Source organism: Battus philenor, unplaced genomic scaffold (assembly GCF_028537555.1).
Source record: "Battus philenor isolate CCGP_79_NKW_IND1 unplaced genomic scaffold, ilBatPhil1.0.hap1 SCAF_5, whole genome shotgun sequence".
NCBI lineage: Eukaryota > Metazoa > Arthropoda > Insecta > Lepidoptera > Papilionidae > Battus > Battus philenor.
In genome coordinates, this window is record NW_027181715.1 from 3,733,764 (window position 1) to 3,747,350 (window position 13,587).

A 13,587-nucleotide genomic window follows, 5' to 3' on the forward strand; every position below is an offset into this window, starting at 1 on the left:
TTATTATTTCTGGACTCTTAAATTTGGATAGGATACATTTAAAGGTCAGTTTTAAAGCTTTTACACTTATAACCAATCACCCTGTACGATGTATATGTAGATGGGGACAAGGTCGTCGGAAGATGCTAGGTCTGCATCGCTTCCTACCTACTGTAAATCTAATGCCGAAATGATGACTCGTATCGTTGTCCTGCTAAGAGGAATTATCTCTTGGACATGGAGTAGTTTTCATCTTCGTCAAGCTGTTGTTATTGGCATCGTGGAGTGTAGGCTGAATATGAAACGGATTTGGTCTGGCCAAATGATGGTATTACGTCTCGGATGGTTGACCTCAACTTTTCCAATTAACAACAGTTGTTCGAAGTTTTTGCTATCTTTCTGGCTCTGTGTAACTGAAAAATTCAAACGGATCGCCTATGAATTCGGCACTAAGGTTTGGAAGAGGCCATTGTATATTTTCCTACGACGTCTAGATCTCCGATTGCAAATGGGGAGCTTTGAAGTATTCATTTCCGCTGATTCTGCGACATTATTAAAAGGTCAACGCCCAGCTTGATGTGGTATAAAAAAATCACGTTAATCATCATTTGGAAAATTGACTCGGGCACATTTTAAGGCGCAAGTGAAAACACCAATCGCATTGTCGCCGGCTTGTTCCGTACCGTGGTAACTTTCTCACGTCCACGCGCTCTCTACCACCAACACCTTGGCGCGGTGAAAACGAACCTCAGTTCCCTACTCACGCCCGGCGATGATTCAATGCTAAGCGCCGTAAGAAACGCGTCCGTGGATTAATATCACTTATTGTTTATTGTGTTGTATCGTGGGGACTTTTTTTATGGGTACAATGAACAGATTACAAATAAGTGATGGTTACTGATCGATTTAGCTCACAGACATTTACTAAAAGACGTAGTAACGACGAGTGTTGCCACTCAGTTTAAACCTTGATCAAAAACTAAGGGCTTATTTCAACTTGTCAATGAAAAGACGGATTAATAATTTTAATAATCGTGGCTAAACTGAATGATAACGAGACACTATTTCCATAACGCAGTTGGACGATAACTCTCTCTCTCCCTCTGAGACCTCTCTTTCTCTAACTATAGTTGTACAACACTTAAACATTACAAAGCAACTACAAAAAGAAAATAAATACACATATATTCATTGAAGTAAAACTAGGAATTATATAGATAATTAAAATCATCATTCGCTAAGATTTTTCAACAATTTGCTGAATGGTAAAAAATAATTGCTATATAATGGGAAATGAAAGTATCTTTATGAACGCGTGAAACAAGCAACTGCGTATTAAGACTAAACGTAAAATAAATTGAGATGAGTCAAGAGTTCAATTAAAAAATAGAGATGGCGTGTTGTTTGAGAACGTGTCATATGCTATTGCTTACTATGCTATATATTCTTGTTCTTCGTGTCCGTCTTGAAACGCCTTCACGGAACCGATGACAAACTGACCATCCTATCATCTACATTCTATTTTTATTTCCAATTTGTGTTTCTTCAGGTTGCTGGTAATTGGTTATGCAATTTATTTTATGCGTGCTTTATATTTTACTTAATTGTAACAATGGTAAACGGACCCCGGTTGATAAAAATTTTTTTCTAGATTAAAATAAAAGTAGAGTGTTTATCTAATGGTATTGTAGTGTTAGACATTTTATCTATTTGCGACCATCCATAATCACCTTTGAGGCCACCACCAGTGGTCTTCACTGCAAACTCTTAAGGCCCCAGCTGCCATCTATCTATTTCTATCTTCCACCTTCTTAACATATACAACAAGATTATTTATATTTAGATAAAGTAATACAAATAAAACTCGTTTATTGATTTATTACCCAGCTATAAGAAACAATATTCTACTTTTACTCAATATGGCTTCTGCTCACATACATTTATACACGGTAATTATTAGGGGAATGGCCGTTCCGTTTCACTGATTATCGCCGCCATCGCGTAGCCTTTAGTAAAACACTGCATCCGTATTGATCTTTATTTAAAATAGCTACGCCAACTGCAAAACATACGTTTACATTAGTGTCATATAACAATACAAATTTAATTATATTTGCCCATTGTAGGTGTACACCAGTCCTGGTTATATTTATGGTAGATTTTATATAAACATTAATAAATGAATAAACAGATAAATTTTTTTAACGATCTTTGAAGTAATAATAGACGCGAACAATAAAAATCGCCAACGGTGCTTATTTAATTAATTATAAACAAGATTCTCTACTTTTCTTACAGTAATATTACAGAAAAAAAGAAGTTAATAATTTACGAAAAGTGGTTATGCACTATATCCTTGAAAGCATACAGATATATACGTTCGTTTTAAAGTTACGATAATAACGTTCAATGTTGTTTTTGTTATTAATACCTTTAAGCTTTTTTACACGTAATTAAAATGTCAATGGTCAATAGCAACGTAAATATTTGATATTTCATTAAATAACACATAGTAATAATTTTTATAAATAATATTTTCGTAGAATAACACCGCCTTGTTTATGAATAAAGAATCTTGTATCACAAAAGCTTAAATTAACTCATATCAATTAAGTCCATATACATGTTTGATTACCTTGAAATAAAAAATAACTGTCTCCAGTTGGAATGAAAATACCACAACACCTGTTTATTGTCATTCGATTTGCGTCATGAGCTCACGACACGCTGACTGCGTCGCCCGTAGTCACAGGCACGTCTGTCTACATCAGTTAAATTATTTACATTTTGTATTACAAAAATAATCATTATATATACAAATTTAAGTTAATTAAACATTTATTTTAAAGATATTTGTGATTTTTAAGGTAATTAAAATTATTTTTCAAACATAGTGATTAACAGATTTATAATCGCGCTCTCTATTGGTGAATAGACATATTTGGTCAAAACATGTTTTCCATGGTTAGGTCTACTCATTACTAGATGTCGCGACTTTACAAAAGCAAAACTTACAAATTTGGTAGATCGTTGATCCAGCATATTAAGTATAATCAAGATGAGAGATCTATTAAATTTACTTATGGAAGTGTATGGATTAAACAAGTTAAATTTAAACTTGCAAAAAATAAAACGATGAATAATTTGTAAAATTTTTATTTCCATTAATGAGACTAAAACAACACATTCGTAGTGAATACAACTCATTCTAACCATAGTTCGATTTGCTAAATTCGCGTTATTTATAATGCTATACATATAAAGGTGTACATCAAATTATAACATTTTCTAAGCACATTTATGTGACTAAGCTATGGCAGGCTATGCTTCAAACAGTGTCTTTATTTAGCTAACGAATGTTTTTTACATATAGCACGATGTAACTAGATACATTATCTTTTGTGATAGTTATTAGAGAAAAAACTATCTGTAGATATTCTGGTGAAACTAAATTTTATGATACACCGCAGATTAAACACTAATAGAGTACAATCGAAAGTAACATAATTAACATGCGAGCATTATATCTAATATTCAAAATTTAATTTATAGCGAATACCTCCATGATCGTAAGTATATAAAGAAATAATATAAATTCTAAAAAATAAATAAAAGATAAAATTTTTATTTATAGAGATCAAAAAATTAAAAAATAAAAAATGTGAAAATAATACTTATTCGAGATTACAACGAAAAAGGTGAAGATATATGGAAATAATGGCAAATATGATATATAGAGATATCGAACCTTTAATTTCTAAAAATGAGTAAAACAAAAAAAGAATAAAAACTTCTCCACCAAATGAAAAAATCACTGAAACAATTGTCATATAATTTACACGATAGGATATTTTTTCTGGTACTTAAGATTAACGTAAGATATTAAAATTATTTTTAAATTGATTATTGTCAATTAAACGATATAAAATGCAATTAATTTTATTCTAGAAATTTACATATACGCAATGTATATTACATAGGAAATTAACCGAATGTAACCAAAATTCTAATGTCAAACTTGTTATAAACCACCTTAATTGCAAATGAATCGACTCGGAATGTTATATGACCAAATTAAGTAGGACGATAGCATAGCCGAGAATTCAGGTAGGCAACTGCTTTTTTTATTTCGTCAACTAACCAACCGTGATGACGGGTTATAAATTGTTGTCGTGGTTTTTCTTACATAATTTTTCTTTAGCCACATAAATTTATTTGAAAATGAGAAGAAAATATTGACATACATTTTTAAATGTAGAAAAAACGTGGGTCGAAGAGCCATCTCACGAAAAAAGTAGCAATATCCTGTGTATTGTAATTTGATCACAAATTAAAATGTTCTAGATTACTGATCACAAATTAAAATGCCCAGTACCTATTATAACATATCAAGTTTTACATTTGAAATTTGATTACATTAAGTCCCTATGAAAAGAAAATGCGTCCGAACCTAACGATATGGATTGGAATCATAAGACCGTACTTAACAACAAGGAATTTATATTTCATTAATGTTTCACACGTCGAAACACAGGTACCGAATACCGTTTCGAAATCACTAATCTTTACACTGGGGTAAACCATTGTTTGCCGAGACGGAAAATATTACTAATATACCAAGCTTCGTTCTCTACATAGGGAATATTTACAAGTTAAAATTCATAAAATTTAAAAGAATTCAAATAACGAGCAATATGGCAAGCAAATTATATATTATTTTTCGTGTAACATCCCGTTGGTTAACACTAATCAATAGAGAAACGCAACTTGAAATTGTATACACTTAATGGCAAATAGACCTAATAACTAATACATAAGGGCAAAGGCGTATAAATCATGGAGCCTTTTGTAAATAGCGCCAATGTCGTTAATTTAAAAGAGTTATGTAGATTATGACATCAATTGAAGCAGGAGTAAGTAAACCATTTACCAGATACCTTTCAATTTCACATTGCACAAAATATTGTTTTCAATAAGAAAATCGAATACTATGACCCACATTTTTTTGTCTATGTCAATGCCTTATACCAATTTTTTTTAAAAAGCTTTTGACATTTTATAAAAGCCTATATTTATACGACACAGAAGAGATGATTGAACACACAGATTGTATTATGTAAACGATATATGGTAGATTAAAAAGATTACAATTTCATGATATAAGTGGTTCCTTTAACCAAACACCTTTGCCTCTAGTTTAAAAAAAGCCAAAAAATATAGCCTAATTAAGCTATAAATATATATATTTTTACAACACATTAAAATATATGTGAACATGTGCTCGCGTGTAATTTTTAAAATTTTATATATTTATCGCCATTAGTAATATCATTTCGAATTGAACATCACACGAACATTCGTTTATCTTATTCCAACAAATGTCTTATTTAGAGGGGGGCAGTGAGTATTATAAACTTACTACATAATATCTTTCTTCACACATACGTTTTTTTAATTCATATTATAGCACTGAGTATATATTTGTAAGACAAATAAATAAATATTGCTGTATTAACAAAGATCAGATATTCGAACACACAAAGTAGGTAGTAAAAATCCCGAGATTTTGGAACAGTCTCATTAAAGTATTTAAATTATATTTCAACACGCCCTAAGCAAAATAATAGATTAATAAAAGCTGCTAGGGCCGCTGGGGATTAAAGATCCTGGAGGGAAGATCACAGTCCAGCAAGCTCAGTAAAGGGCATTCGCTCTCAAAGTGGACAAAGGACGTAGTCAAGATCGAGAAACACATTATGCAGAGTGCTTTCGACTGGTTGTAGTGGAAATCTATGGAGAATCTATGTCCAGCTGTGGGCGACCTATAACTGAAATGATAATGATAAGGTATAGCATGACAACTTTTTGCATCTAACAAATTCATCATTAGCATTGAAGAAACTGAGTATATATCTCATCAAGTTGCATGTTTATATATCTTGTATACAATTAGCTGTAAATTCTTGATTTTTTTATAATTCCAAGGTTAAAAGGCCACCTCCATAATTTCATAGCTAAAAGTAACTTTAAGCATTCGATAAATCCGATCTCTGATTATTAAAATTAATAATTATCATAATTAAATACTTTCATTAGAAGCGAAATATGTACAACAATTTCAGTGATATAATCTTAATCAAATATAACTTTTATTACATTAAAGTTAATAAAATAGTAGTTACTTTGGAAAAGAATATATATTCTGAAATATTGCTACATTAAATTATTAAAGTTTTCGACAATAACAACTGGAAATTAAAGATTTTCTTGTATCTTGATACTTTTAAATAAAGTTACTATAAAAAGTATCAAGATATTTATCTGTCTTTTACTCATAGACACTAACTGGTAAACTCAGGGTAGGAATACCATATTAATTTAAAATAATAAAGAAAACAGTTTTTGTTACATATAAGATTTGAAAATAACACAAATAAACAGGTACTATGTCATAGATATGAACAAAATATTTAGATATATATTTAGTCGCAATGGCAGAGAAAACGTTAGAAGAATTACGAATAGTCTTTATAAACCAAATCCCATCTTTTACCGAACCATAATGTAAATGTATTCGACCAATAAAAATACTCGATTTGACTAGCGGTACAATAACGTGAACTTAATTATTCGAATGATAAATCGGAATATTTTAATCTGTTTTCGTTAAATATATAATATCCATTCTACTACACTCAAGGTTGCCAGACTTCCGATATGTGGACAACCCATTTAACTTGTAGATGATAAATAATTTATTGGACTAGTATAGCGCCCGCTGCATATAAAACCTAGAAATATTCACAGCTATGTATTTCACAGTATATTCAAGCTTTACCTATGATAAAAATATATTTTCACACTACCTACTTGTCTTTTACTATCTGGCAACCCTGACAGTTACACAAAGCGACGTAATGGCGCTCCGAAAAACATACAGGCATCGGTCACCTACTTTTTTACTACTTTTACATTGATACAACCAAAAAGAAAATTAAAACCGTTATAATTCTGTCAACCCATTGATAGGTTTTTTACAATGGTGACATCGTGGCTCCGTCGATTGAGTTCCTTTGCCTCTTTGGTTATATTTGACTCCACAAGCATGGAGTGTCTTTTGGAGTTGAGATCCTTCTTCCTCCTGACGACGTCTGGACTGTAGGGCTCGGAGACGCGCCTGTCGAGGTTGGTGTGCGCATGCGCCTGAACGTTCGTCAGAGAGCCTTGCCGGTGCAATGACGGAGATTGTTGCTCTTGATTTGAATTTGGAAGGTACGTTTGGAATGATGGTCGATTTTGCGCGGCCTCCATAATGGAACCTGTAGACCGGAGCGAATATCTTAATTAAGTCTATAAATATTTTATTCTCTAAAGGAATATTAGCACTAACTAAATGAAACTTAGTAGAATTGTTACATAAGGATTATTTTCTTAAAATTAACATTCTATATTGCAATAATGGTTAAACACTAAAGTTAATAAATACAACTTTGTTATTTTGCATATGAATTAACTAGTAAATCAACAATTGTTAGCATAAGACTACAGGCATAATCTATGTTATACACAAACAGATAATATATGTCTATTGGTGTCTGTGGTAAGCAGCATATCACTAAACAGAAACAATAACTTGATATGCGTGCATTAATTTCAAATTTGAATACTATAATTATTTAATTTTAGAAAAATTTTACCTCGCTACAACTTTATAAGAGCAACTTTATATAACAAGGCAGTGTATTACATGAAGTTTTGAACAAAGTAAATATAAGACGAGTAACAATTTCTAGATATATAGGAGAAAAGTAACATAAAAACAAATACATTAGCACTACATTCACTCAGTTAAAATTTTGAACCAACAACACCAATAAAGTTAATTGTACACAAAAATCCTAGTAAATTTAGTACAAATGGTGATTTTCATAAATGTGACGTAAGGAGTAAAAATATACTAGCTGTACTCGCTATTGGGATCCATTAATTATTTCTCATTTGTAAGTGTACAATACTGCAACAAACTACCTAGTGACGTGGTAAATTTATGTCTTAGTAAAGCTCTGTCAAAAGGCTTATTACTCTATTTTAAAGTTTGTCCACGACGTTTGTAAATGAATTGTTTTAATTGTAAGGAAAAAAGAAATAAGTTCGTATTCATAAAAAAAATGTTCAAACCCCACTTAGTTTCTTGTTAGTTCTCGGTGGCGCGTTAAGAAACTAACGCAAACTTAATTTTTCGCTGACGGTTATTAATTATTGTAATGATCTATATATAATAAAGCGATTTTGACTTTGACTTTTTGTACCTCACTTTCAATAGTAGAATTGCTAGATAAAACTACAGAAAAAAACACTAATAGACAATGATTTTTTTTTGTTATATTTCTTCTAATCTTTAAAAGTTTAATCTAATTCCCCATATTATTAAGAATAAATTAATTACTTGCATGCGTTTAAGATAAAATTATTAATCAAAACCAGTAATACAATCAGTAAATGTCTATTATAGGTTATTTATATAAACCATTTCACAGCGCTGGAATTAGTATAGTACAGGGGTGGCCACGTTCTATGATAGTGCAACCGTTTTTCGTAATTTCAAATTCGAGCTGCAATTGAATACGCGTTTAAAACACGCAAAAGAATTATTTTTTACAAGTACCGTATTTATTGAAATTATTCAAACAAATATACAAAGTATGTGTATTGTAGTTAGATATAATGGCACACGTATATGGCAGAACTCCTAAGTTAAGATGACGGTTAGTTAATAATGATCGGTATTTGGATTTTCCCTAACTTTACGATGAAATAATAATAATTATTATCCACACTAGTAATTTATTTCCATTTCCCAGGAGCTGATATAGGTTATATAAATTTAAATATTGAAATATTTCGACAATCATTTGAAGCCAAAAATAATCGTTCAAAGACCCGCATTGTAGGTTGCGAGCCGCATTTTGGCCACCCCTGGTACAGTACGTTATTTACCCGTTGTAAAATTAATTCGTTAATAAATCGTTAAAATGTTAATGAATGTCAACAGACGTGATAACACAAATGAAAACGCACCGTACGAATGGTTCATAGTAGATTTTGTGACAAGCGAAGCGTATTAGGGTTTTCCTGGTAGCAGTGACAGAAATGATTAGAACATGGCTACTGAAATATATGGCGCAGGAAACATTCGGGATTACATAACGCTATTTATTACTTTTTTTATTAGAGTTATGATCGCTAATCAGGCAATGAACGTTAAACAGAGATAGAAATGCAACGCAATCACCTCAGCTCTGGTAAGTTCGATCATCTGGTTAATGACCTACAATGAAGTAAACATACAATTTAATACCTTTTCCTTATCATCATAGAGATCAAATTCAATTGTACTATGATAATGATAACTATGGTATATTTTAAAGAGAAAAGAATAGCAATCTGTATAATAATAAAATACGTCAAATATTATACAGATTAAATATAAAATTTGTATCTCTATAACGATAGACGTCGAAGGCAAAAACAACAGATTAAATATGCAACTCATAGAGAAAAAAAAAGCTATGATCGACGCAACAAATTTTGAATTCAGAGAGATAATAGTAGGTTAATTACAAATTTACAACACTTACATATTTTAAAGTGAATTTTTGGTTGAAATTATTTTTAACAACTTGTTTAAATCGCTTGTACAGTAAAAAAATTGTTACTAAAAATCTAATTTATTATTAAATAGCCCAGATTGACCAGAACTTTATTTTAAGGGTAACAATTATCAAAAAGAAATTATACTCCAGGGTTTCTTTAGTTACTTGAAGATTACAAGACTAAATTAATGAAAACCACAAAAGAATATAGAAATGCAATTATAAATTAATAATGCTAAAAACATTGAGGTGTGAGTTAGTTGTTATGGATGCATGTGTGCATGGTCTCAAAATAGTTATGCAATCAAACATATGCATAACTGTGCATGTGTGTTAAAATGTTAGTGTAGTGTGGTCACGAGCTGTTGGCTTACCGAGGGTGCGAACCAGCCACGGTGCGACTGACTGCTTCTGATTCATCTGCATTTCGTTAAGGGCGGCGTTCAATTGATGGCTTAGCTCCTGAAAATATTTATTCATCATGGGATGACTCTCTTTTTAAACAAAAAAAAAATACATACATATGTGTTAGAAATAAAACAGTTTCGTATAACACACACTAACAAAAAAGTTTTAGTTGGGCTTTTGAAAAAAGCCTTCGATTTTAATGGCGTAAAGATAAGGGAATATGACCCATTAAATGCGCCCTCTAAAAGCGAATTTGATTCTCAAGTGATTTAAACCTTGCTTGAATTATATGAAAATCAGTGTACTCGGGAACTAAACGATTCAGAAGATATATGACATTTATCCATCCAATTCCAAATGCTTTAATTAATGTTTATAACTTAATCTATTAATATTCATTAACTATAATATGAATAAAATTATGTATCAACTGTGAATTTTTTTACTTGTAATGGATACATTCAACTTTTTGAAGCAAATGTTCAAACCTCTTCAGGGTGACGTTATTTAAATATAAATAAAACGGAATTGTTATAAATACGGATAGATTAGAATGATGTTACCTATTTTTACATGTCAATTAATACTTTCTTCATTATTTATTTTTGTTTATTTTATATCAACCGCTTTGATCTCGCGCATGCTTTCTTCTTTAATTGTTTTGAATAGTTTTGTAGATGAAAAAATTACATTAAATATATAGTGATCAGGTAACTAGCATATCAGTAGCCCAGACTTATTTGTCCATATGGCAACCTTGACTGATGCCATTAAAAAGCAAATATAGAACAGAGACTTTATTCTTTGTTAACTCATTTGTGATAATATTTTTAATTTTCTATTGCTGCACACAAGTAAATACCCACGTGTATTCATGACCTAATGGATCAGTCCTTTAAAATAAAAAAAAAACATTATAAATCACTGTCCTTTGGCAACATAAAGAGTACGGACCTGATTGCTGCACTGCGCCTGCACGTGGGCCAGCTTGACCTGCGCGAGCTCTAGTTCCAGATCCCTCACCCTCTGTCGGAGGCGAGCTTCTGTATCGCTGGAGCCCTCTTGCTTGTCCTCGCCCTTCTGCTCGCATTCTATCGGTCAAATATATACTTTACTAATTTAGGATTTTTGGTTAAAATTATTAGAACTTAAGTACTGGGTGAAAGTCACAGCCAATTATTTGCATTATTCTAAAGAAATTAATTCAATGGCAAGAAATTGTTAGATCTAATATTGTCTAACTATTAAAATTTGCTAACTGAAATAGGAGTGAGCTAGCCATATTATTCAAGGTGACAGTAGGTAGCGAGGAAAGCCTTGAAGTGGAAACCGCATAAGGGATGAAGAAAAGTATGGCGTTTTTTGTCCAGATAGCTTGGAGTATTGGAAGAAGCTCCAACGTCTGCCAGTGTATGTACATAAGCCGATGTGTAGAAACATACTTTTCGTATATTATATTTCTGTTTTACAGTTACAGTGCATTCATATAAATCTACCAGTGACAATTATAAAATTTTATAAACCAAACATAAACCAAGGATTCCGAAACCTTTTTTAAATTTTATCACTGAAATAATAAGCAACTAGAAATATTGTATCATCATGTACAATCAAAAGATAATTTATATTATACTATGTCTATAAACTATGACCATAATTTTTTTTACCGCTTATTTCAATATAAAAATATCGTATTAAGTAAAATTGGACACACCCTAGTAACATAGCATGTAAAAAAATTTATTATATAAAAAGTTATTTTATACGAATATATTTTATAGAAGTTCTTGGAAGCTCACCTTCTTTATTATCCTTTTGTGCTAGTTTCACACTGCAGTTTACACAGTTCTTGATATTCTCCTGAAAAAGATAATGAAATTAAATTATCGTTCAGTGGTGATGAGAACTCGCTATGGATTTCAATATTTCTGGGTCCAGAATAAGAGGAAGACTGAAAACAAGATGGGCAGATAGCATAGCGAAAGACATGACTGCCTGCAAAGTTTCCGCAAACGACGTGTCCAATCGCGCGAGATAGTGAAAGAAGATAAGGAGAGCAGACCCCATGGACAGATGGGATTAATAATACTCAGGAGAGAGATAGCAGTGATGAGAACAGAACTGAAAAGTAACTTGTTGATAAATGTAATTGACTAAGTAATATGAGACCATAAAGATGTATTTTTTACATTTTCATAGATTATTTTAATAAAATATATAGTTTGTCTTTTGGCATTTACAACTTCACCAGGTTGGAGGTGCTATGAATGCACATAGCCTAAATCTTTTTACAATAACTATGGATATTCTTGATGAAACATAATAATGATATTTTCACGTTTGGAATATTACTAAAATAAAGTTAAAAAAGATCATAGTCAAAAATCAAATCAAAACGTGACAAATTGTATACATTTCTGGTATTCAGATTGGAAGTCAAATATAATTTTTCCAAACAATTTGTTACAAATGGTGATATTAGAAACACAATTTCAAAAAAGATAAAAAATATTAAAAACACCTAACTTTTTACAGTTGTCTGTTTATGAAAATCGAAATTATTTTAATTGCACAAAGTTAAATTATTTGCCGGTTTTTATCCTTTGGTGAAAAGCTAGTTATCATGTATTTATTATGTTTTCTGTCACTGTCTAAGTAAGTTTAAGCATTTACAAATTCTTAATTCTAAGTATAAATGATCGAGAGTTTTCCCAGGAACCGCGGTTAGGTTCGATAAATTTTTTACTTTATTTCCCAGGATTGGGAGATCTTCATGCCGATGGAACGCTCTGTAGAGTGATTATGCAAGAGCCCTATTAGTTGTATGTAACATAAATTAAAAATTAAGGCTTTCCATAGTACCTGCATATGATGCACTTGTTTGTCCAGTCGCGCGCAGATCTCCCGGTAGTCGCGTGCGACAGCTGCGTAGTGCGCGCTCTCTTTCTGGGCTTCATCCAAAGCATTGCGGGTCTATAACATAACGAAATAAATATTTTGAATCACGGTTACTCTTGTTGTTATATTACTGTAATGTATGGATAAAAACCCTATTAGTTTACAGTTAACAAATAACAAAAAAAGAAAGTAGGCTTGCGATTAACTCCAATGCGTAAAAAGTTTTAAGGTGAAAAAAAAAATATTTAAACAAAATTATTGACTATATACAACCGCTCTGAAAGCTACCGACTGATATAAATTTATTCTACGTGCACTTATACGAGCAATACAAGATAACTGTGAATATTGCACATCATTAGTACTTTGTTTGAATATTGGCGACGTTATACAATAAAAAGGCACATTTAGTAACTTCTCTATGTCTACGTACGTAACACACGACTATACATTTAAATACAATAGAATGCTTTTAACTTACCTGTGTTAACTGTGATTCGAGGGACTCCTTGTCTTGCTGTAGTTGTGCGCTGCTTACTTTGAGACGTTCAAGTTCCACACTTATCTTTTCCTTTTCAGCAGATTCTAAATGAACAAATAATAATTTTAAAAAATGATTATTATTATTTGGGTAGTTAATTTCTCGATA

The 13,587-nt window shown here is 31.4% G+C and overlaps 1 protein-coding gene across 1 annotated transcript in view; it reads right to left on the reverse strand.

Annotated features, from left to right (window-relative positions):
• Positions 1-3,147: 3,147 nt before the first annotated feature.
• The window catches only part of GAPcenA (GTPase activating protein and centrosome-associated), a 40,208-nt gene continuing 29,768 nt past the window's right edge, over positions 3,148-13,587 (reverse strand). Inside the window, exons 20-25 of the mRNA XM_068772246.1 lie at positions 13,420-13,523; positions 12,903-13,013; positions 11,840-11,900; positions 10,995-11,131; positions 10,007-10,094; positions 3,148-7,298 (exon numbers count right to left, since the gene is read on the reverse strand). Of these exons, the coding sequence (XP_068628347.1) occupies positions 6,994-7,298; positions 10,007-10,094; positions 10,995-11,131; positions 11,840-11,900; positions 12,903-13,013; positions 13,420-13,523 (806 nt within the window). The 3' untranslated portion in view covers positions 3,148-6,993. The remainder of the gene's footprint in view (positions 7,299-10,006; positions 10,095-10,994; positions 11,132-11,839; positions 11,901-12,902; positions 13,014-13,419; positions 13,524-13,587) is intronic.